Below are 25,246 nucleotides of genomic sequence, written 5' to 3' on the forward strand. Positions count from 1 at the left end.
CCTCGGTCGGATGTGTCTGACTCTGAAGGGCCGAAAGGAAGCGGCCAGCTCTGCAAAAGCTTTGCAGTTGGTGGTCAAAGGGTTAACATGAAGCGAGCGAGTGATTGGAACGCACTGGCGGGCCAAAGTGTGCGCGTGGGCGTGCCGCAGATAAGTCACGGTGGCAGCTTGCTTCCGACTGGACCTGATGATGAATGAGAGGGCGAGAGACACGCACACCTGCTCGCTTTGTTCACTTTGTGGCCGGCCACCTTCACTTGGCGCTTTGCTTGCTTGCTTGCTTTCTCTTTCTTTCCTTCTTTCTTGCTTTCTGTCTTTCTTCCGTCAAAAAGCTCAACTCACTCGCATAACGGAGCCATTTTGACAATTGAAACGCTATCAATCTGTCACAGCCCTAACCCCCCAAAAATGAAGACAGTGATCTTCAATCAAGGAGGGTGTCGGCGTTTGTGCCGTGCCGCAAAAACGCCACCAAAAACTGTCCCCAAAACTTTCAAGACCTCGTCTTAGCAGGACGGACACGTTGCCGGCATTCTGCCGACAAGAAGGCGGGCCAACTGCGCCTTCCGCCGCCTAGTGGAACAACATTTCATCGCTCTGCCTGTCACTACGCCACGCTGGCGTAGAAAGATGAGACGAACTGCGACGGGGGACGGATCATTTATAGAACCGCTCTGGGAAACGTCGCAAACCGTGAAAGGCTGCGTCGTGCCTCTGTGACGGACACAATATGCTTACACACGCACATTTCAAGTTTAACATCAGCTTAAGTCAAAATAGTCATTATTGTAGAAACACCACTGATCCCACGCCACCCGCTCCACTGTGTGTGTGGGGGTGGGTCTGTCTGCGTGCGTGCGTGCGTGCGTGCACAACAGGTGGTCCATGTGTGTGTCTTCAGGGCGATATGGACGCTCTTCCTTCCCCTCAAGGACACTTCCTCTCTCCTTTGTTTACTCCTGCATTAGAGTAAACACGGAGATCCCGACACACACTGGCGCGCGCACGCACACGCAAGCGCGCACACACACACACACACACTGGCGCGCACTCAGGTGGGCAGTGAGAGGTCATTTCCTCACCTTAGGTATGTGAGGCGCGTCGGCGTGTGACAAAGACGACCGGGCGATCGCGTCATGTGCGGTCGCCGTGCCGACGACCTCCGCCCAAAAAATGAGCGCGATGGCCTTCAAATGAAATCTCCGCCCTTTCACAAAAGTGCGCCTTTTTGGGAAGAAAGAGGAAGGCTGACACATGAGCGGCCGTCAAGTGGCTCAACACGAAGATTGTACAAAAAAAAAAAAAAAGAAGTAGCCAAGGGGACGCGCTCACCGGCCGACACCCGCGTCACTCAAGGTGGTGACCCCAAGTTGACAAAAGTAAGACTTACACCTCACATGCGCATTATCGTCTTGACCAATGCAAATGTCCTTTTTTTAAATCCGATCACTCGATTCAACAACGGAATCGTTGGTGAAATATTGCACGGCTGCGGCAAAATACAACGTGCAAACTTCACGCGCCTTATCGGCCATGGCGACAAAAATACGAGAGCTTTGGAACTTGCCGCCGTTTGCAATCTTGATGACGACGACGCGGCTTAAGTTGAGGCCGTTGCCACGGAAGCAGCATCAGGACCGCGACACGGCGGCGGCCTTCGTCAAAGCTGAAGTCTCCAAGCTCCCCGGCTGCCGGAACAAGCGCGTCTTTGAGAAGGCCAACGGCAGCGCCTTCCCGGCGCCGGGTCGCGACCCCGAGCCCGGGCCCCAACATGATCCGGCCGCGGGGGGGCTCGGCCTGAAAGATAAGGAAGCGCGCCGCCGCTCGGGGACGCCCCGAGGGGCCCGAGCGCCGCGCCTCGGCTTACTGGCCGGGGGCGCATTCTAACAAGGTACACAATGCATTCGGCTCCGTTCTCGGCTCCCGTCCCGATGAACTCCCACGCCGAGTAAACCCTCGCGTTCTTGACGCGCGACTGTGAAATACTTTTGACAATTGTCGAGCCTCGCTCTTGTACTCGGAAGAAGATGAAGGCAGCGGAGGCGTGCTCGCTGTTTTTCCGCGCTGATTTGCTAGCCAACAGCCAATCAGAGTGAGCGAATGTCACAACGTGCGTTGTGGCCCCCGAGACGCTTACAGACGGCTTACGACACGACGACGGTGGCCGCCGCGCCCAACGGACGGCGCTTAAAGACGCCACCGCGCTTCGCCGCCTCCGACGCCGCTTTGGTCTATCAGGGCCTTTACAGGAGTAGCCTCCTGGATCCCGCTGGCAGCAGCAAAACATCCGCTAGTAGCCCCACTAGTATGGTTCAACAAACCTGACTAGTAAGCTAGAGGACCCTATAAGGGAGGTCAGAATTGCTTTCCTAGTGCAACTAGCGGACATTTTGGTGCTACTAGGAGGTTCCAGGAGTCTACTACTCTGCGTGCGTGCGTGTTGGGCCTAGTTATGCTACTAGTGCAGCACGGTACTTTACTAGCAAGTCTTCATTCCATGCGAGTACTTGTATAATGAGTCGTCAAGGCGCAAAACGTGGCCCAGCAAGTCAAGCGGCCTTTCAAAATAAAGGCCCGAGCAGGCCTCGCCCGCAATGTGGCCGAGCAGGCGCCCGGCGGCCCCTCCTCCGGCTCGCGTGTCGTCTCCCGGGAGCCGGCCAGGCTCGCCGCTTTCTCCCGCCGCGCGGAATGCGGAGCTTCCGGAAGGGATCCCGCCCGCCGCTTCCGCCGCAAATTGACGAGCGCCCCCTCCCACCCCCACCCGCGGCTGACTGGCGGCAGGAAGTCAGACGGGTCAAGAGGCGCAGAGGACGCCGTTGACAGATCCCGACATCCCGTTGAGCCGAGCCCGCCAAACGTTGGGGAAGGAGTCTTGTCAAGGAGGAAGCGTCCGTCCGTCCGTCCGTCCATCCATCCATCCAGCCATCCATCCATCCAGCCATCCATTCCTCCAGCCAGCCATCCAGCGTGTTCTCCGGTGTCGACTTGGCCGACTGACTCCGCATCGGTTGGGGCTGCCCCTTGTAAAAAGTCACTCACTGTCATTGACGAGCATACTTGTCAACGCTGTTTTTTCAACGGGGGTTGGGGGCTTTGGTGGTATACAAACACGTAGGCATACCAACGCACTGGCGCCCCCGATGGCCAGGAGGTGAATCGTGTTGAATTGCAAGGCCACGAGCGTTTGCCGTCTTGGCATCTGTCGCCACCGATTGTACGGGAGTTGCGGCTAGGGGAGCCCAAAATTGTCCTTGCGTAAGACTGGTGAAACTTTACAAGGATAAAGACTCAAGCAAGAGCAAAACGTTGTCCTGCAAAGAATAACTTGACTTGAAGAAAGTCAACGGGCGCATGGCAAGGAGCGGCATGCGCAATCAATTGCATTCATTCGGGACATTTCACCGAATGGCGTAATCGGCCCACCTTTTCAGAAAGGACGGTGCCGGTCGCCATCGTTCAAAACACATGACGACATTTGGACTTCGCTTTTACAATTAGGGATGCCGGCCTTTTGAGTTACAAGTGTGGTCACAGGATAAAGTCAACTTGTATGTCAGGGCAGGTTCCTTGCTAGTCGTGTCATACGGCAGGGAGTCAGTGAAAGAGATTTTGCTTTATCCATCGTACTGGCTCTTTTTCTTTTTTGGGGGGGGGGGGAGGGTCTCCATAGTCCTTCTTGCCTGGGGTGCCATGGCAGTCTAGAATCACTTGTGCGCACGACGGCACCTGAGGCCGACAGTCGACGCGCATCATCCTGTGTTGACATTGCAACTTTCTACTCACGCGCACGCTGGCGGAGCTGACAGGTCAAAGGTCACCGCACGTGGGCTCTGATGCGTGATGTCATCCAGGTGCGCTTGAGGTCCGTCCCGTGCGATCACGTGACCTCAAACGGATTCCCAGGTTGAAGACGACCATGACAGAGGGTAGCAGCAAAAGCGCTTCAGTAGGAGGAGAGAAATCGGGAGATTTTACAATCAGGCTTTTTGCCACCCGAGTCTATTTGAGTTGATTTGAAGTATACCTGCCGATATGGAGTCACCATCCGATACTTTGGACAATTTGCTATGTTAAAGGAAAAAAAAAAGAAAAAAAAACGCGAGCATCCAATTCTCGCACTGCTGCGAGTTGAAGTGTGGCTTGACTGGCGTGTTATGACACAACTGAGAAATCAGCACAAACAAGACGGGATACAAGCAGAAAGACGAGCAGGCTCATCGCCATCTGCAACGAGGCCATTTTGAACAAGTCAAGTTTCTTTTCACCCGCAGGGAGCGCAAGTGACGTGCTTCGTTACTTCCTACCGCTGCATGACGACGAGGAGGATGAGGCACGTGCCGTCATGACGATTCCAAATCGATCTGTCGTCCATCAAGTGAGAAACTTTGCCTCGCTCAGTCCTGTCCGTTGCGCCCTTTTTGTCACGCGCGGCGCGTGCACGGCGCGTGCACAGCGCCTGCTTAACATATCGGCGGTGACGTCACTGGCGAAGGTGGGTCGCCAATAAAAAGGCGCGCCGCGCCGTGCCGTCCGTCCGTCCGTCACGTCTCTCGCCGCTTCAACTTCACACTCGACTTGAGCACGGAGGAGGTGAGCACGCGCACGCACTCGCACGCACTCGCACGCACTCGCACGCACTCGCACGCACTCGCACGCACTCGCACGCACTCGCCGCCGCCGCCGCCGTCGCCGCACTTGATACGCGCGCCTACGGTGGGGCAGTGAGGGGGTGAGCCGAGACCCCCCGAAGTTGCTCCTCAGGTGACGGACAAGACGGCGCAAAACGTTTTGGAATAGTTGACGGCGACGCGGCGGGGGCGCATCCATCCGCTTCCTGTGCGCGCACGCGCACGCGCACGCGTCGTCTTGACGCCTGCGGCGCGTGCTCGCCGCAGGGGGCCCGATGTGAGCCAAGAGACGCTCAGGCGCAAACCGTGTCTTTCTTGTCGGCTGCGGTGGACTTGCCGAGTCGGCCTGCCTCGGCGGCTTGCTGCACTCGCGCGTTTCTTTTGCCGCATGCGGCCACTTTGGACTCGCCGACACTTGTCCAAATTGGCTGGTTATGCTCTGCTGCTCAACCTTTGCAGAAGAGTACACATTTAGGCGCAGGCCAAATCAGTCGTCCTCTCAAAGTAGCAAACAACTGCAGCGCTCTTCTGCAAATTGCGGCAACAAAATCATTTCAAGGTCTGCCTGCATTTGAGCGCACTTGCTCGACTACAGAACCACTCTGAATGCTACTTCTGCGATGGCGGACTGCATGCACACTTTTTTGTCGTGGGTCAATTTGAAGAAGAACAGTTGCATTGGACTTTTTATAGCAATTTCGAGATCGGAGACAACATCATTTTCTGGAACAAAAAAAATCCACTACATTTTGGGGGGGAATTTTCAGTTGCATTTCACTTTTTATATTTGATATGGACATTCCCGAGTTTGGAACGAGTGTGAACGCAGTGGTGTTTCGCTAGTGGAATATAGAGTTGACAAAAAAAAAAAAAAAAAATCCACTACAATGGGATTTTTGGACGAACGGTTCAGTTTTATTGAACTTCTTGCATTACTTTTTTTAAATCTAGTAGACTACACAGTTCACTAAAAAACACTCGGAAAATTGTTTTGGGTTTTTTTTTGGGGGGGGGGGGGGGGGGCAAGAAAAACACTACAGTTGTGTTGAACTTTTTATCGATTGGACCTATGGATAGTAACGTCCACACACACACCATCCTGTGAGGGAGTTGGGAATGAGCGAACGATTGCAAGCGGCCTCACTGCGACTCCCTCGTCACCATCTCGGCATTTTGGAGCAGCTCGTCAAAGTCACTTAAAAGCCACTAAAAATCGCAAGTTTGTGTGCGTGTATTTTTAAGAAAGTTGGATTGAAAAAGCTGTATTTTACTGAAGCTATTTTTCAGAGAAGTAAAAGGTCCATCAAAAATCCTTCTATGCACTCATCATTCACTCGTCACGCTCCACCGTCACCATCGTTTGTTTTGTTGTGTGGATTTTTAAGAACAACTGTTCAGCTGCATTTAACTGGCGCTACTGTGGACTATGGAGAAATGAGGTATTCCCCATCCTTGATGTCTGACGAAAAAAGTAAAAAAACAAAGTAAGGTGAAGTTTTTGTCTGTTAACACCATGAGCTAATTTCAGGTTCCTCTTACTCCAAAGTTACCAAAGTGCAAATTGTATTTGGGTCATTTTCATATCATTTGATCAGTAACAGTAAATCCATTTGGCTTTTTTATTTCCTTGATGCCACCTTGGGGATACAAAATGTGTAAATGTCTCCCATGCTGAAAAGGTCACACTAGAAATCTAGAATTCAAAAAGTTTCCATTTCAAATTCGAAACGGCAGCAGAAGGCATCAACAAGCGCCTGAGCGTTTCGCAGAAGGCCCACGCGTGAGTGGCCCTACACGAGCGCATCCATCACACCTCCACAAATTCGTGGCTCGGGAATAAATGCCCGCCATTTTGCTCTCCGCTATTGTGCCGGCGCGAAGCGGCTGCCGCGGCCCGGCGCTCCGCGTCGGCACAATAGCGGAGAGCAAAATGGCGGGCCTCTGGTGCATTGCGACAACATCAGGGGCTCCCTTCGCTGGCATAAACGTTCAAGACGGCTTGAGTGACTAAGACGCGCGCATGTGGCAGAACCCTACTACGCATCCGAAAATGGAATTTGCAGAGAACATGAAACTTCATTTGGGGTCACGCTTTTGCTCACAAACGTTTGAAAAACATTCGTTTATTTTCTAAGAAACCAAACCATGATTCCCGTTTGAATGGGAACAACCACCTAGAATTCAAATGCTCCTACCAGTGGAATGAATTGATTTTCAAATGGAAATTCAGTGCGGTCGTTACTCATCAAATATCTGAAAATGACCCATACAATTGGCGGTACAATGTTTTTTTGTGGAGGAGTCAAATGAGTACCTCGGATTTTGCAAACTCTTTTGTCTACTTGCATTAAGTACGTCTCCTGTCGGCGTGCGTGCGCGCAGGCGCCTCGGAGCCCCCGGCTGACCGAGCGAAGAAGCGAAGAAGCAAAGAAGCAAAGAAGCCAAGAGCTTTGCGCTGCGAGTGTGAGGCGCGTGCGTGCGGGCGCTCCCCCGTGCGTCGGGTGGGACGAGGAGGAGGAGGAGGAGGAGGAGGAGGAGGACATGTTCCAGGCTTGGCACTTGGCCCACGTGCGGGCGCTGACGGGCGCCTTGACGTGGCCGCTGTGCGCGCTGCTGGCGCTGGCGCTCACGCGTCTGCTGTGGAGCTTCCGATGGAGGCTGACCAGGGACCCCCGAAACCCGCTGCCCCTGCCCCAAGGCTCCATGGGGTGGCCTCTGGTCGGGGAGACCCTGCACTGGCTGGTCCAGGTGAGCGCCCGCCTTTTTCTGTCCGTCTGTTGTGTTTTTCCAAATAAGACATCCGCAAACACCGCTTTAACTTTGGAAAACAACGGTCAACATTTGGCCCCATTCTCTAACGTCTAATGTTCCGGGCTAAACCGGGAAGCGAAATATCGTCAATTTATGCGGGGGGCAAAAAAAACGGTCGCTTTCAACTATTGGGACAGAGTTTGCGCTTTCTTTGCGTCGGCGTGACTGTATTATACCGCCTCTCGGTGGCCAAGGTGGGCGCACCAAAGTATTTGTAACGGTCTTGCAAAATGCTAAATCCCAAGATGAAAAGCCCCCCTGAGATGTTTGTATGTTTAGCCTGGGTCGTGAGTGGAAGTTAAAGGGGAAGTCGACCCAAAACATGAACGTAGACAATTGGAAACATTTTTGGGGCAGAGTTTTTGGCCATTGGCGGGAGGGCTTTCTTGAACGTCCGGGCAGCGTCTGATGGCCGGCCGGTCCGCAGGGCTCCGACTTCCACATCTGTCGCAGGCGGCGTCACGGCAACGTGTTCAAGACGCACCTCCTGGGCAAACCCGTCATCCGGGTGACGGGCGCGGAGAACATCCGCAAGATCCTGATGGGCGAGCACAGCCTGGTGTGCACGCAATGGCCGCGGAGCACGCGCATCATCCTGGGACCCAACACGCTGGTCAACTCCACCGGCGACGCCCACAAGAGCAAGAGGAAGGTACGGCCACTTTGCAAGTCGCAAGGGTGTCTCGGGTCTTAAGCCTTTCGAGCCTTTCGAGCCTTTCGAGCAAGGCCAGAGTTCGTGGGACAAAAATCAAGCAATTCAGGCGGAGTCAAGTCTTCGCCCGGCTTCGGCAAGTCATCGCACACTGTCAGAAAAAGGCTGCGAAATGTGTGCCTTCACGCCTCGTCAGTGGGCCAGCGCATAGCGGGACCCCGACGACGCGTACCCTTCGGCCGCATATTTGTACCCTTTGTCGGAAAACCAGCGCCCGAGGTGACAAAAACGTGTCCTGTCCAGTCAGTCCTGGGATGAGAAACGTTTGCCTGATGACTTTGGCCTTGTACTGACCTCACTTGCGCCGGGCTCGGGGTTGAAATCGCGCTAGTGACGAACCCTCGCAACACAGAGGAGGCGCTCGGCGCTCCCTTTGAGCGTATGGACCATTTTGTACCCTTGACCTTTATTTGCACCGCGCGCTTCAGCTGCGAAGCCCACAGCGCGCATCGCGAAACATCGGACCTTGGAGAACAAAAACGGACCCCGACAACACCCTTTCTCTGACAGCGTTCGGTTGTGCCGACAAGCTGACGCACGCTGGCCGAATCTGACGCGCGTGCGCCATTTCCAAGAGAAACACGAGCGCTCGTCAAGCAAAACGCGAGATTGGATCTTTAGCAGGACCCGATTCCAAACGCTGAAGCGTTTATTTGACCATAATCGTTTGGAGGAGCTCTAGCGTCCGGACGTAAGTCAACGCACGCTGGGGTTGGATCCTCAAAGCCAATACGGGCAACCTGCTGCCACTTAAGTGTGTGGGGAGCTGCCGCCGTGACTCGGTGCGTATGTCCAGGTGCTGGCTAAAGTGTTCAGCAGAGGCGCCCTGGAGTCGTACCTGCCGCGCCTGCAGGACGTCGTGCGCCGCCAAGTGGCCGAGTGGTGCGCGCGGCCCGACGCCGTGGACGTGTACGCCGCCGCCAAGCTGATGACGTTCCGCATCGCCGCGCGCGTGCTGCTGGGTCTGCAGCTGGACGAGGAGCGAGTGGTCTACCTGGGCGCCATCTTCGAGCAGCTGATGGACAACCTCTTCTCGCTTCCCGTGGACGCGCCGCTCAGCGGCCTTCGAAAGGTCCGCGTACCATCTGTGTAGCATTTCCTTCTTTTCGCTTTCAATCGGGGAGTGGAAATCAAATCAAGAAATGACTTCTTTTTCATTTCGGGGTCCTGTCTTCAGCTCGCCGCGGAAAGACGAGCAACGGAACCGACTTTGAGTTTACTGCAGAGGAATGTCAATTTAGCAGACCGATTCGGGGGAGGGGCGGTCCGTAGGAGCCGTGAGATTTGCCGTGAAATTGAAGGAGTGACTTAAACCTAAATCAGTCCCGCGGGCCGTTTTTCGTTGTGTATTTTGATCAGAGTTCAAATTGGAATGTTTTGTTCTTCGATTTTGGCTCCTTCCTTCCACGTTCCCCTTTCGACATGTCCAGCGTTCACTTGCTTTGCAGCTCAGCAGTCTTGTTGTTCCTGGCAGGGGATCAAAGCCAGAGAGATCCTGCACGCCAACATGGAGAAAATCATCGCGGAGAAGATGGAGCAGCAGCACCACCATGAACATCTGGACGCCTTTGACTACATGTTGTCTAGCGCCAAGGAGCACGGCCACAACCTCAGCACCCAGGAGCTCAAGGTACCCGCCCCCGCTGCGCTGCGCTGCGCTCGGCTGCGCTCGGCTCCGCTGCGCTCCGCTCGGCTCCTCGCCTGGCCTCAGCACTACTCGGGTCGGACGCTAGCGTGTGGCACAAGTGAGCATTGCAGAGGGTGCAGTGCGTAAGACACCTCAATTGCTGTTAAGGTCCGAACGAGGACTTCAGCCGGCCCGCGGTCTCAGATCCGTGGGTGAGGGCCTTCTCCAAAGTGGAGGCTTAGAACTAAAAGTGACCATTGGCCATGAGACTTCTTTCAGTTGGCAGAGAGCTCCATCCAATGCAAGCACCTGAGAGGATCTCCGGTAGAACCACTGAAGGAGTTGACGTCAGCATGTTTTCTGGCCGACCTTGCAGGAAACGGCCGTGGAGTTGATCTTCGCCGCTCACTACACCACGGCCAGCGCGTCAACGTCTCTGCTGCTGCAGCTCCTCTGCCACCCGGCCGTGGTCCGACGCCTTCGAGCCGAGCTGGACTCCGAAGGCCTCACGAGCACCGGAGACGCTGGCAAAGGCGAAGGTCCTCGGGCGAACTTGAGCCTGGACAAGCTGAGCCGGCTGCGCTACTTGGATTGTGTCATCAAAGAGGTTCTGCGCTTCCTGCCGCCAGTTTCCGGAGGGTACCGAACCGCCCTGCAGACCTTTGAGCTGGACGTAAGTAACCATCCATCCGGCCATAACAGAAGTCCATATCCCTAAACGGGGCAGGATCTTAGGATCAGATCTCATAACTGCAAGGCGAACCTGAATCTACCAAATCCGTTTGGCAGCAGCCGCAAATTAGCAGCGACGTGTTGACATGCAGATTGTGGCGTTCTTTGAGAAGGCCCCACCGTGGCCTCCTCATCCTTAAATGCCCCTCAGCCGCCCCCACCGTGGCCCCAATTTGCGCAGGAGGCTTTGTGAAGATGAAAAAGATTTCAGAGGAATTATCCAGAAGACTATTGTGGTCCCGCATGAGGCCATTGGTGCTGGTCTTTCTCAGGGTAGAACTGGTCTGTAGTGCACAAATGTCATTATGTCTGCTCACTCAAGCTCATCTCTCTAAAGCCTGAACTAGCAAGGCCCGACCCGGCCCGGTAATTGGGCTGGAGTTAAGAAAAAGCTGCTGTCAAAAGGAGAAAAGCCGCAAGGGACGACAAGTTTCCTCTTGCAGTTTTTTTCCAAAGAAAGACTCAGTGCAAAAAAGTGAAATGAGTTTATATCTTTTAGTGGAACTCTACTCTCCTGTGTTACTTTTTCGTCAGAATTGGCAACTCCGAAGTGTCATAAAGGGCCAAGCGACTGCTATTTTTGTCCCGTTCAGTCGGTAGCGTGCTCCTCGAGCCGCGACTTTGACGGCGCGGAAGTTAGGAAAATTGGGAAGTTGTCGTGCCCTTTCGAACCGGAGGCTTTACTGTACTTGCGGTACGTTGACAGTGGCAGTCAAGTAGGGCTTAACAATTGGGGGGGCGGGGATATATCAAACCGCTCCCCCCACCCTCCTCCATATTATGAACACAATTAAATGGTAAACAGGATGTCACTTTTCTACCTTTGGTACTCAAAGCGCTTCACACTGTACCTCATCTACCTACTGATGACGCAGCATCAGGAGTGTGTGATTTGTGATTATTCTTTTCAAGGTTTTCAACAAACACGCAATGAATTGACCTTTATTACAATAAACTGCATTGGACTGATAAACCGTTCTTTGGTACAAGTCGGGCTTACACTTGGCTCAAGGCAAACGAAGCATTCATTTCCACCAAAAATACCTCCGACGTCTCAACAACGGACAGCGCACCCCGCCAGACAACGCCATGTCACGGTGACATATGTGAACCGTCTCGCCCGAAGACCGGTTGCAAAGCTGGCCACGCATAACGCAGGAGCGCCCGGGGCCGCTAAATGCGTTCAAAGTGGCCACGATCTGCTCGGGATGCCCCCTGGGCGCCTCGCTAGTGAAGTGTCCTGGGAACGATCCGCCACGAGGAGGCCCTGAAAATTATGCGCGTCGCGCCGGAGGGGCCGTGTCTCCCGGCTAGCCTGCGAATGAACGCCTGCGGATCAGCCCTGGAAGAGCTGGGTGAAGAGGCTGAGGGGAGGGAAGTCTGGGCTACTCCCGCGACCAGACCCCCGGAGAAGTAAACGGATGGATCAACATTTATCAGCCAGCACCTTTGGCTCGCAAAACTTGTCGTGCTTGTCCGTGGCTACGGTAGCTCGCGGCATAGCCGTATCCTTTTGCTTTCTTTCCACTCACTAGTGCCAAAGGTTGAAGGTCAAACATTCGCACCAAATCACTGTCTGCGGCTGCGGCGGTAACGTCAGGTTCTCAGTATGTGCTTGTGTTCTCAGGGCTACCAGGTCCCCAAAGGCTGGAGTGTCATGTACAGCATCAGAGACACGCACGAGACCGCCGCCGTCTTCCAAGCCCCAGAACTCTTTGATCCGGACCGCTTCGGGCCGGACCGCGAGGAAAACCGCTCATCCCGCTTCAGCTACGTGCCCTTTGGCGGCGGCGTGCGGAGCTGCGTGGGCAAAGAACTGGCTCAGATGGTCCTAAAGACTCTGGCTGTGGAACTGGTGGCGACTTGCAAATGGACCCTGGCCACCCGGGACTTGCCCAAAATGCAGACGGTGCCCATCGTGCACCCCGTGGACGGACTGCACGTGCGCTTCACGCGAATCCAGCCACTCGGTTAAGGCTGACCGGCCTGAAAGACCCGCGCGGCGGCGGCGGCGGCGGCGGCGGCGGCGGCCCTCCCTGTGTTTGTGTGCGGTGAGCTGCTGACACGCTGAGTGTCCGCAGCACGTCATCGCACGTACCAGGAGGCAGGTTCCGCTTCTCGGGACCTTCTCAGACTCGGAACTGCGACAACTACAGACTCGTGCGGAACCATTCCCCTCCCGCGACATTGTCACCTGACATTCAAGCTGCATTCCTGCCTCATACGAACCCATTCCTTCCTGGGAACACGCGTTCACACCGAACGGACACCTGATACCATATGAAAAAACATATTCACAATTGAACTCAACTGGGAAGGACCACGTTCATAGCGGATGCCAATCCACATTCACACCACAATTGAACATCACGTCCACGCTTTCGCACGGCAACTCAATCCACATTCGCACCTGTTGTGAATCCACATTCGCATCTGATAATGACCACCTTCACACCTGAATTGAACACCAACACTTTCACAAGTCAACGCAACACTCCCGATAAACACAATTTCTCATGTGATGACGTCAATAGTGGTGAACACCTCGTCACACAATCGCACCAGGTCATCAATAATCAAGACCATTCGCAACAATTTCCCACCTGACCTCAACACGCATTCAGGCCTGATCATGACAAATGTCTGATGTCAATTCACACCAGTGTGAACCCGTTCACAAATGAACTCGCAGCTGATATCTGATCAGACAGATGAAGGGCAAAACGTTGGCAATGCAATACAATCAACACACGTAGTCACACCTCAACCCAACTCGCGTTCACACCTGACGTCAATCGAGATTCACACCTAATCCTCGCCTCATTGCTGTCAGTGCGCATCGGCCCGCCCGCGTTGTATCAACCAGCTGACGTCCGTGTGACGTCGCTGCACCCGATGACATGGGCGCTTAACGCTTGATCGTACACATTCAGACCTCACGTTCACACCTGATCGCCCGACACCCCGGCTAGCGACACGTTCACGCCTGATCTCAGCGCGCCCCGGCGTGACGCACGTTCACGCTTGTTACGAACACACCTTCACATCCAGTAGCGACGCGTTCGCTCGCTCGCTCGCTCGCTACACGCTCGCAGGCGCCATCGGGCGCATTTCCACGCACGAGTGAGCAGAAGGAAGCGGCTTCTTCCACAGGTGTGCCTAATAAAGTGGGCAGCAAGTGGCTGTGCGTGTGCGCCTGATGAAGCGCCAGTTGAAAAAAGCGGCGCTTCTCATGCGCTTGTGTGTAGAGAGACTTTGGGTGGCTCATAAAACCACCACGAGGATGCTGTGAAATGAACTCGTGAGGACGATGATGATGACGACGACGACGACGACGACGACGACGACGATGATGATGATGCGATGAATCCACAGAAGGAGTTAGCACTTTCTGGACTTTCGCCACTCGCTTGTTTCCTCGCGTGCGTGTGCGTGTAGATTGTGTAGAAGTTGTCAATCAACAATTACAATGTTTTTGCCATCTGACTTTTTTTGGTCTTTATGTGCACACACACGTACACGCTTTGGAACGCAAAAGTCTGCGTGTGATGAGTGTGCTGCGTGTATGCGTGCTCGTGCGCGCGCGCGCGAGGCAGGCATGCGGGCAGGCCTAACGAAGCGAGCGTCGGTGCCCGTCGGCCGTGCCAAGGTCGTTATCCGATGGACTCTCAGTCGCTGTGAACTTGGCGACATTTTGAAGAGGGAGTTCAGCACAGTGCCACCGGGCCAACGGGGTCAGTGGGCGGTCAGCCGATGGGGGGGGGGTCGGCCTGGGAACGGTCGAGGGAGCAACAACGGCCCGCGAGTGCCACATTACGCAACTGACGAGACAAAGTTTCTGTGCGGAAGAATCGTGCGACGGCGACCCGGCGGGCGCCACGTCCGCCTCGCGGGCCACAGGTTCTGCTTTTGATTCCTGGCCAGGCGGGGCTACCAAGTTTGCTTGACGGAGTTGCACCGGTGCCCAGCCTGTTGTTTGTCTGTCCTGAAGCAGCGCGCACATCCAAATGTTGGCCGGAGGTGCTTGTTGGGCGCTTCTTTTCTTCGTGTGTGTGCACCCGCGTCTGCTATTGATGGCGAGCGGTCTCATCTCCTGTGTCCACGCGCCCTGACATTGACCACCAGTCTCTCGTTTGTTTACGTTGAGTTACGTTGTTTACTTTTGCCTCTCGGTGGTCTAAAAATGTTCCCCGAGCGACAGTTAAGCGGCCCGCACGCCGGCATTCCTCCGGAAAAGGGCCGTGTGTTTACCTCAGCACGCGTCAAACATTAAAACCACTCGCCCTACAGCAACAAACATGAAGGCCGACTAGTAGCGTGTCGTTAATCGTACAGGCTGGCAACAAATTTGCGGCAGGTTTCCTAAGTGGCAGTGGATGGCAGGTCCATGACAGACTGGAGGTCATACTGCCAGGCGGTTCGATGGCAGGTTAGTGGGCGACTTGTTGCAGATGGAGGTCGTTCCGCAGCGAATGAGTTGCAGATGAGCGGAATTTCCCTGGTGGTACCTCACTGGCAGATTGGTGGCGGGTAGAGGTCGTTTCCAGTCAGGGAGCGGCAGAGTGGAGGCTGGCTCTTTGGCAGATTGGTGGCATGTGAGTAGAAACAAAAAATGGGAGGTAGTGGTAGATTCGGTGTCGGTTGGTGGCCTGCCTGGGGCCGGAAAAGCGCCATGTCTCCGGCAGGTCGGCGGCATGTTAGTGGAGGAATAACGGAAGGTGGAGGAGCTAGGTCAAATGTCGATTGGCGGCAGATATGTGTCAGGTTATTGACAGGCAAGTAGCTTCTGAGTGGAATGTGCAGTTGTTGTCTCAGGTGTACATCAGAAGCAAAAGTGATTTCCAAGGTTAGCAAGTGAAGTCAGAGCAGCGCCAGAGGCGAAAGGAGGAAGAGGAGGAGGAGGGAGGGAGGGAGGGAGGAGGAAGAAGAAGAGCCAGCCGGGCCACACAGCTGTACAGCCCATAATTATCGGCTTCGTCAGACAACATCTGTTATGTCAGCATTCCGGGCCGAAGAGCCGAGGGCCGCCGCCGCCGCGCCTTGGCCTTTTACAGGCGACCTTGAACCAGAACGTGACCTCTCGCCTCCCCGGAGCGTCTCGGGCCCCAAACAAGTTCAGTTCAACAAAGGCTTGCGTCCGACAGTCGGCGCTCACGCCGACGCACTCCGACGAAGACCAAGACTTGGCGCTGGCGGCTTCCAGAGGTTGCCTTGGAGGCCACGCCCGGCAGGCGCGCCGAAGGGCATCGTTGCCGTCTTCCGCGTGCATCCGGTTCTCTTTTGGACGCTTACCTGAGGTGAACCTCTTGTTGCGCAAACACAATCAATCAACCGCGAGCAAACGTTTGTGAAGGCCCCAAAAAATGTCCTCCCACCTTTAGCCAAGCCACAACCTCGCGCGGGCCACAATCGCAGCGGAAGAGTAACGCTAACTACGATGAGAACAACCATTCGGAGAAACAATTATTTTGACCGCTGAACCTGACTTAGCAACAATTTTAATTTCCAAAAGAGGACATTATTTCAAATTGAGAGTGCAGAAAATGCATAAGCACAAATTGATTGCGGGTGGAGAGTGCCTGGCTTGAGCCATAACGAGAGGAAATTGTCAACAATGGTGATGATTGCTTGCCAAAGTCAAAAGAGATGTCAGCAAATGTCCTCTTTCCATTCCAAACAAAGACCAGCTAGCCCGAAAAGAAATACGCAAACGAATGTGAATGTTTAGTGCTGGGAAGCCCAACTTGAATTCACGACAGATCTAAACGATAAACGATGATCAAAACGGCGGTTGATCCATTTGCTGCTTGATAATCGGTTGATGATTAACTGGTTCATTGTTGCACCTTTACAGCCGAAGCTCCGTTTTCATGACACAAAGTCGGACTAAAATGCAATGCTACAAAATCCAAAGCCGTCTTGGATGGGAAATTGAACTTAGAGGGGAACATTTTCTGCAGCCCCACTGGTTGAAACCAAGCATTCCGATGGATATTGCCTTTGTGGAGTGTGGGCTAAGCAGCAAAATCCAGACGTTTTTGTCCATCTCTCGGGGCGGCCATTTTGTCACTGCCGGCGAGCGAAAATGACATCACAGCTGCTCGGGGCTGAGGTAACAACCAACCACGGCTCAGCTTCAGAAAACAGGTGAGCCGTGTTTGGTTGTGACCTGAGCCCTTTGCTACATAACTCATATCCCACACAAAGGCGATATTCATCAGAATGCCGTGTTTACACGAGTGGAGGCGCATAGAACATACAGTATTGCAAAGAAAATTTGGGGGTTGACTTCCCTTTAAGAGAGAGTAACTCCAGATCCGCATCAGGAAAGGGTGCGCAATAAAGGTCAATGAGCGCGGAAGGAATTTCACATCGCTGCTACCCTCAAGGGCCTTTCTCCGTGTTGGAATCGCGGCGGCTCAGGAACCCAAAATATTGCTTGCGCTCCGACCGGGGCGACGTCTCGCTGAGACAAGTTTGCCTGCTCATTCTCCTTGTGGGAAAGGGCCGCCATCTACCGTGAGGCGTATAGCAGGCCTGATACGTCGCGGCGCGGGTAGAGGAAAGAATTATGCCACGCTTTGGATTGAAGAAGTGGTCTTATTGCTCCTTTGGCGGCGGTAAGCGCAAGCCGGCATTCCCTGTACTTTCAGGTCAGCCACGAGCAATGTGGGAGCATCCCTCTTGACCCTCAGTTGAGCAATTTGTCACACGGATCATTAGCATTTGAGTTGGCAACCCCCGACCCCCCCCCCCCCACACACACACACACACACACACACACACACACACACACTGCGAATGTTGCCATGTGTCCACTACAACATGAAAACATCCTTGCTGGCACGGTGACTGCTGTTGTGGACATTTTGGGAGCAATTGTTGTGGAAATGCAGGGACTCCTTGCAAAGGCTTCATGTGCGGTTCCTCGCAATTGACAGATCCAGGCAAAAACATCGCCGCCGTGACATGGTGTCACCGGCAGGTGGTTACCACGGCAACAAGAGGGCTCAGAAATAAGGGTCCGCTCGCAGCTGAAGCTAACTGGCGTGGCGGCGTATAATAAATGGAGCTGAAACGTCGGGCCTGCGACTTGTCGGGACGCATTTTTCCGGGGAGGTTTGTCTGCGTGCCACATTCCAGCGAGCGGTTCAGGAGTTCAGCTGATTCATGAACTCTGGCGGGGCTGATGGAGGTGCTTCATTTCTCCGCCTCTCGCAGGTGTTTTCACTTCTTCCCGCCTGAGCGGAGCGCGCGGGCGTGGCCGGGCCCGCCGCGGCGCTCTGGCCAGAAGACCCGAGGCGGGCGCGTGCGTGCGTGCGTCTCTCTCTCGCCCGCCCGCCCGGCCGCCCGCCCGTCCTCCTTCCGACGTGGGCGAGCACCTGCGGTGGCCTGCAGGCACGCGTGTCTTCCTTCCTACGCTCACAACGTTGCACTTGGACTGCAGGTCGACGGCAGGGAGGAGTCGTTTCACGGCAGATTGGTGGCCCGTTCCGAGGAACACAAGGTACGGATGCGCTAGCTCGGAGGTAGACTTGCTGTGCATGAGTTGCATCTTGGCACTTGTCATTGGGCCCCTTCTCCCGAAGGAAGCGCAGTCGGGAAGGGGAAGGGGAAGGGGAAGGGGAAGGGGAAGGGGAAGGGGAAGGGGAAGGGGAAGGGGAAGGTCCTGGCGGCATTCCCGCGGCGCGGGCCAATCTAAACAGCCAGGGCTCGCGAACTCCGCTTTTGTCCAACGGCGAGAAAGACGGCACGGCGGCGAGGTCGCAGCCGAGCGCCGGCGGGAATAGCGAGGCTTCGCAATGACAACAAACGCAGACGCCCGGTTGTTTTGGATCATTGGCTGCCGTTTTGCCAAAGCCGGGCTTCCTGTCCGACACCTTCATCGTCGGCCTCCTCCCCCTCCCCCTCCTCATTATCATCATCATCATCATCATCATCATCACAACGCCCCGGAGTGTCCATTTTTGCTCTTTGCGAATGGAAAACACAAACGACAATATTTCAAGGCACCAGTGATGCGAGTAAAGCACAAAGTTACAAAGTAACACGCTACTCAATAACCACAGCTGTTTTGTGCGACTAGTACGCTGAGGCGTCACTCTCTCTCATGTCTTAAAGTTCCCATTGAAAAACGTTAGCGTGCTACTTTGTGACCAAACAAAGTTGGCCAACTGCAACGCGTCCGTCTTGAGAGCAGGCACACGAGACGCAACTCCAAATTGCACCGCGGTCTGGAACGCGCAACTCAGGTCAGAGTTAAGAAAGCACAAAAGAAAGGAGCTCAAACGCCCCCTTTGACACACTCAGCAAACAACCAACCGGACTTGATGGAACATAAAAGAGAGAAGAGGAAGCGAGTGACATCTTCAAGCGTGACGCATGATGGGATGAGGTCGCGGAGGCCCTCGCGTCCCCTTTTCAGCACGTTGACGTCGCATGCGTACAACGATGAACAAAGTCGAGACGCTCGTCTTTTGCTGTGTTAGCTTACAAAAAAAAAAACAGCATCAAATTTGGAGAAAGAGTTGGAATCGTCACACACTGATTGCGTGAAGCACAGCTGAGCTGCCTGAATTTTGCTACTTGCATTTATCAGCAATGTACATAGCAAATGATGCCTTCTACCATGACAGTGTCACCAGTTCAACGTGTCGGCTCCAAAAAGACGAAAGAATAAACAATGGATTCGTATTAAGTCACGTGTAAAAAGAGGTTGTTTTTTTCTATTATTATTATTATGATTTATAAAAACAAGAAGCCTATGTTCAATGAAATGCACAGAGAAAGTAAGAAATTGAAATCTAACCTAGTTACTTTTAAAAGCAAGTAATGAGTAAAGTAAATAAGTTACTCTTTCAAGGTAATTGTGGCAACACTGAAAGGCACACGCACACACTTGTACAGGAGTACATCTGGCGGTAGACAATGCCAAGACGGCAACGCCAAGTGGACAAAAATGATAGCTGCACCCGACGAGTCAGTATATACATGAAACCGTTAAGCGACAGCTTCCCCCATTCTTTAGTAATCAGCGGTAGAACCTTGGTTGGTTTCACCAAAAACGGACCCGAAAGCAGCAAAAACAAGCTTTTGGTGAAAAGACAAGTCAAGTGGAAGAGCAACTCTGACGTAAAAAGTTTTTGATTTTGTGACACCTCAACTATGAAAGAGCAAAAACAAGATGGCAAAAGTCACTACGCTGTCAACAAGCCATGTTGTTAGTGGAAGCAGGGCACGTCAGCAGAGATACGCTTTGAATTGCAGAAGCTGCTCAAAATAAAAAAGGAAAAACAAATGCCCCTGAGCAATTAAGTCCAATGGACTTGGTTGAAAGGAGGAAGTGGTCAGGCTCACCGTCACTCTTGCCGCTGTTGCTGGAAGCTTCTGCAGAAGGCGCATGCCTCCCTTTTTGGAGTCTGGATGCTGCTCAGGGCCAGTCTCCAGGCAGACCACACCGGATTGGTCGCCTGGCAGTCACAGAACAAACAAGGCACTAAGTGAGGACACGTCCAAAACAAGCCACACCAAGACAAGCGCAACAGCTTTGAGCACACAAAAACACTGAGTAATGGCGCCATCTGCTGGCCCTCTCGGCAGCTGCAACGCACTATACGTGCTGCCTTTTTGTCTTCTTCTCATATATATCTTTTTAAGTTGTGCTATGCGTCCCACTTCCTGTGGCAAGCTTGCCTCCCTCCCGTAAGGCAAGCCAAGCCGCGAGACGCATTCCTGGCCCGATGTCTCCGTTTGGGCCAGGAAAAGCCCTGCTGGCCTGGCCGTGAGAATGATGCTGCTGCTGCTGCAGTCACAAAAAGCACACCCACACTTCCGGGCACCCTCTATTTTCAGCGTTCTCCGAGAGCAAAATCACGTCATTGGGAAGAACTCGACAAAGCCGCCAGACAGTCCCGGTGAGCGCAAGTCATGTGCTGGAGTCGTTTGCGTTCAAATCAAAAGTCTGAACAAATAATGTCATTCTGAGGACAGCTGTGTATGGGCTACTTCTGCTTGCATAAATGATGTTGGAAAAAAAAAACAAAAACAGAATTCACGACTACTGTGCTGAGTCCTTTGATTCCAAAATAAAGTTGCGTTCAAAACAGTTGGGCACTTTTAAGAAGAAGAAATGGTCTTTCACTTGTATAGTGCTTTTCCACCTAAAAGAAGGCGGCGGCCTTTATTGATCCCACAATGGGGACATTTTCAGCGTTACAGCAGCAAAGATCACAGCGGTCACACAGAGACGGCGGCATCACGTAGCCGTTAATGTACAACATTAGCAGCAAACATTCTGAAACAAACCTTTGTAAATATACTTATACCCATGTATATACGCACACTTCCATACATCCAAATAGACAGTATGAAGAAACACTCCTATAGCCTGTTCATAGTACAGAGGAAAAATAGCTAACAGTGCTGCAGTGAAATATAAAGTACAGCATTGGATACAACTACAGTAGTGGGGTATGTTGAGTATTGCGCGATATAAGATCAGGTGCAGGACTGCACAATTGCACGAATGTCCGCCAGAGGATAGAGACTACCCAATGTTCTCGTTCAACAGTCTGACAGCGGCGGGCAAGAAGGAGCGGCGCAATCTCTCCTTTGCACAGCCAGGGTGTAACAGTCTGTCACCGAAGGAGCCGTGGAGTGCTGTCCGAGTGCCCTGGAAGAGGTGGGCCGGGTGGGAGTTGTCCAGCATTGATGACAGCTTAGCCATCATCTTCCCGCCCCCCACTGAGTCCACCCAGTCCAGGGACTTTAGATGGAGACATTAAACCAGTAAACGTTGAATATGTTTGCACAGCTCCTTCAATTATTTACCTTTGTACTTTTACCATTTGTCGACATAGGTTCTGTTAAAAAATAAATAAATAAAAAAACAACGTTGGCACTTGGTAAATAAAATTAAGGGGGGGAAGATTGTTTTTACCTTCAAGTTGTTTATCCACTGTGGTCCCTTCGGTCCAGTTAACCCTTAATCTTGCTACTGGAAGTTGATTGATGTTAAAAAAAAAAGAAAGAAAGAAAGAAAAAAAAAAGTTTGACAGCGTTGCACTTTTGGGCTGTTAGCTTCACTAAGCTAAGCTAGGCTAAGCTAATTGTCCTTTCACTTCAATTAGCGATATGTTCGGTGGCGCCCTCGAACCTTCCCGCTGCTCACAAGAGCTTTAGTGACAAACAAAGTGTCGATGTGAATGTTTATCATGAACAGGACTATCTTGAGATATTGATATCTCAGCAGGTCGTCAAGTGTCTCACTTCCGAGTACCTGAACTGAACTGTCTCACCTGTCTTAATTACTCCGCCGCATACACGCCTGACTTCCGTTTAAGCGCACTGACTTTCAAAATAAAACGGATGTTTATGCCCTTACATTTTCCACATTGCGATTTACATTTTCGTTTACAAATTAATAAATGGTCGTATTCAAAGTGTGTGCGTGTAGTCAGTTGTAAGCAAAATTTGAATTTGAAAATGACCCCCCCCCCCCCAAAAAAAAAAAAATGTTTTACTGAATTTAATGTAATGTAAAGTGGGTTTGGTGCATAAGAATTGTGGGAGGAAGCATATAGGTAAAAATAACAACTCAGATAAATGAACAAATATATATAAAAATGTCTTTAATAGTGTGAAGCCAGGTTTTTGTCAATTTTAAAGGTGAAAACCTGAACCTGAGAAAAATCTCAGGGTTTTTTTTAAGCCTCGACTTAAATTTAATAGAGCATATGGCTATCTTTTGCAATGGATGGATGTTCCATTGCAAAAGAGGCCAGGCCAACCTAAAGACACGGTTTCAATGAGGCAATTCCAGGGAAGGAAAAAGGAATCCAACAAATGGAAGGGCATGGCTGGGTGCAATGTGGCGGCCGGCCAGTAGTCGGCGCTAGTGTGTCACATGAGTTGGGGGCTCTTGTGTGTGTTTGACTTGGACGTGCACACCGGACAGCATGTGGACTTCAGCAGCCCGCAGCGTGTCGGCGGCGTGTCTTGTCCACGATGTTTGAACGCGCGGGCCGAGTGGCGACAACAAAGTGTTTCGTTGGCTCTCCGGCGCTGTCATGTGACTCGGAGATCAAGTAGGTCGGATGTCCCGGGGACGCTCCTCTCGAGTGCGGCGTGAGGTGCCAAAGTTCCGCCTGTTGGCCAATTCTCCGATGGTTTTATCTTCATTTTTATCAGCCACTAAACTTTTACGGGCGTCTCTCCGTGTTGGCGACCTCGTGGGTCGCAAGGCACCCACATCAATCACACGCTTATCTACGCTTGATGTCGCAACCTCATCCCGCGGATGGACGCGGCATGCTTCAGACCTTCCTGGCTGTGTGTGTGTGTGTGTGTGTGTGTGTGTTGGGGGGGTGCAAGTAAACCTGCCTGAACATCATCAGACTTTGAGAAGCATCTCACGTCTGCTCACATTTCAAGATAAGTTGTGAAGGTTTTTTTGTTTTTTTTTGGTGGCAGCCTACTAGATTCTTTGGGCTTTTTTCCCCCACAATGCAAATGTTTCGCATCATGCTCGTTGGCGTTTTGGCCGGCGTTCCCCCTTAGCCCAGGCCGCTCTCTGTTTCCGGTTTTGTGGGTTGCGTCACGTCACGGCAAAGACCGAAAGACTTGTGACAAAACAAGACGTCGGGTCAAGGCAACAGCTGAGAAGGCCGCCTCGCACCAAAGCGTCCGCTTGACGCCGTTCTGGCTGACGGAGCTGGCGCACCCCGAGTGCGGTGCACTTTGGGGACAGGAAGTAGACCGCGTTGGGTGCAAAACCGGGCCCGTGGTTTTCGCAAGCCGAGTTGGGCGTGTTTGTGAATTTGGTAGAGCGCTTGTGCAAGGCGCTCGTTTTCTCCAATTGCCCAGGTCACGACAATTGAGGCTGACGACATCATCGGCAAGGGGAGAGCTTGCAGTTGAGTTGAGCAAAAGCCCCCCAGCGCAGGCACGGGCCCCAGCGCGTCCACCTCTGCTTCCGCAACGTCAAGGACTGCGTGCGCCTCGACTTCCCCGATTTGAAAGGGAACGAGGGGAGCCGCTTCATCCGGTCGCCAGTCGGCTACATTCCGTCCCACAACGGCGCAAACGCCCTCCTCCGCCCGTGCGTGCGAGTCTGAGGAAGTCGCAAAGAAAGAAAAGTCCATCCCCATTGGACTTGCGCCGGGCACCAAAAGAGGAGCCAAACACTTGCTTCTGTCTTTCAGTTTGGAGTCCGAGACAATTGAAAATTGTTGCTTGTAAACCCAGCGCAAGCCAGAGTGACTTTGTGGCGAAGTGAGTGAATTTGTGTGCGCGCGTGTGTGTGTGTGTGTGTGTGTGCACGTGCACCGCCAAAGTGGAACGAACGCCATGTTTGCCTGTGAGGTAACGCGATGTGTGTTTTATTGCAGCTTGTGTCTCGGTTGGAATTGTGCCTCCAAAGTCAACAAGCGTGAGGACAACATGAGCACAAAAAGGCCTCCAAATATCTGCGTCCATTGATTTTGTTATTTTTATTATCACCTCCACGTCGAGACTTCACAAGCTGTTCTCTTGCTCTCGATGTAGCAAACGTCCTTTGAGTTAGTTTACATGACTCGAATGTACTTTTATCCATGTTAAGGGTCGCTAAATGTCGACGATTCCAAGTACGATTATTTATTCAACTTGTTCAGGTTGTGTAAATAGAATGTACGTTCACTCCTATGTAATAGTTCATTTGACTGGAATGCATTTTTATCACTGCCATTATACTTTTATCCATCTCAATATTTGATACTTAGTATCACATGAGTAGTCTGTTCTTGTACTATGCAAATTTACTTCGTCGTCAAGACGTGTCCTCAAAAGAGGACGCGAGGACGACGTGAACGTCAACACGGGCCACGCGAGCGACGCGCCAACGCACCATCGGAGGACCCAACATGAAAAAGTTGCAACCCGAGTCTTTTGATCGCAATCTTAACTGCTCCATAAAAATAAATAAGTTGAGGCGAGCACGCCCGCGTTGTCTTTGTGAACATTTCGACCTGGCCTGAACCTTTCCGTGCTGCAAAAGCCTCTGTGTGTCCTTATTTTGCTCCGGGCGGACAATGTGCCAGCAAACTCAAGCCTGCTGCTACATGCGTATGGAGCATCGCCACCAATGATCATTATTAGCATTATTATTATTATTATTATTTGCGTGAGTGCGTGTGTGGGATTGAGATTCGAGTGACTATTTGCGAGCTCAGACTTGAGATTCGAACGCCGTAGTTACGGTGGGCGTGAACTCACTTGACAACGAGCATCAGCTTGGCAAACGAATAACGATTCGAAAAAAAAAAAAAAAAAAAGGTTTCAAGCTGTTTTTGGCCACTCGCAGCTGAAGTTTATGCTGAAAAAAAACCGGATTAAGCCCATAGCACTTCGTAGCAATGCAGCTTGGACTTTGAGTCCACAAGCTTCATGCTAACGCTACAGATCATATATGCTAAAATCATTCGAGCAATGGATTTGAAACACATGTAGACAGACAATTTAACGCTACTCGCAATCACGTGTTCTTTATCCTCTGCATGGCACAGTCAGGTGCGACGGTGCACAGATGCCCGACGTCAACAATGTGTCACCCTTTTTTGGGGGGTGAGGAGACGGACTCATCTCCTCATCCGAAACCAATCATCGACGGGGGAAGGCTGGGCGCGGATACAGACGATACCTTTTCCAACTAGGGTAACATTTGTCAACGGCGGCTGGCGGAAATCTTCCTCACACTCT

At 52.6% G+C, this 25,246-nt stretch overlaps 1 protein-coding gene and 1 long non-coding RNA gene across 2 annotated transcripts; one reads left to right on the forward strand and one right to left on the reverse strand.

Moving 5' to 3' along the window:
* Positions 1-4,531: 4,531 nt before the first annotated feature.
* Positions 4,532-12,511, forward strand: cyp26c1 (cytochrome P450, family 26, subfamily C, polypeptide 1). The gene is made up of 7 exons (XM_086045091.1): positions 4,532-4,590; positions 7,011-7,376; positions 7,867-8,091; positions 8,948-9,223; positions 9,626-9,781; positions 10,155-10,451; positions 12,138-12,511. Exons 2-7 carry the CDS (start codon positions 7,170-7,172, stop codon positions 12,483-12,485), a joined length of 1,509 nt encoding a protein of 502 aa, XP_085901217.1. The 5' UTR covers positions 4,532-4,590; positions 7,011-7,169; the 3' UTR covers positions 12,486-12,511.
* Positions 12,512-20,651: 8,140 nt separating this feature from the next.
* On the reverse strand, positions 20,652-21,822 carry LOC147140290 (uncharacterized). The gene is made up of 2 exons (XR_015088628.1): positions 21,450-21,822; positions 20,652-21,372 (listed from the first exon to the last, which is right to left on the reverse strand). It is a non-coding gene; the product is annotated as an uncharacterized LOC147140290 (long non-coding RNA).
* Positions 21,823-25,246: the final 3,424 nt, after the last annotated feature.

The sequence above is a fragment of the Filicampus tigris genome, chromosome 11, assembly GCF_054856515.1.
Source record: "Filicampus tigris isolate MCC_2025a chromosome 11, RoL_Ftig_1.0, whole genome shotgun sequence".
Classification (NCBI taxonomy): Eukaryota; Metazoa; Chordata; class Actinopteri; order Syngnathiformes; family Syngnathidae; genus Filicampus; species Filicampus tigris.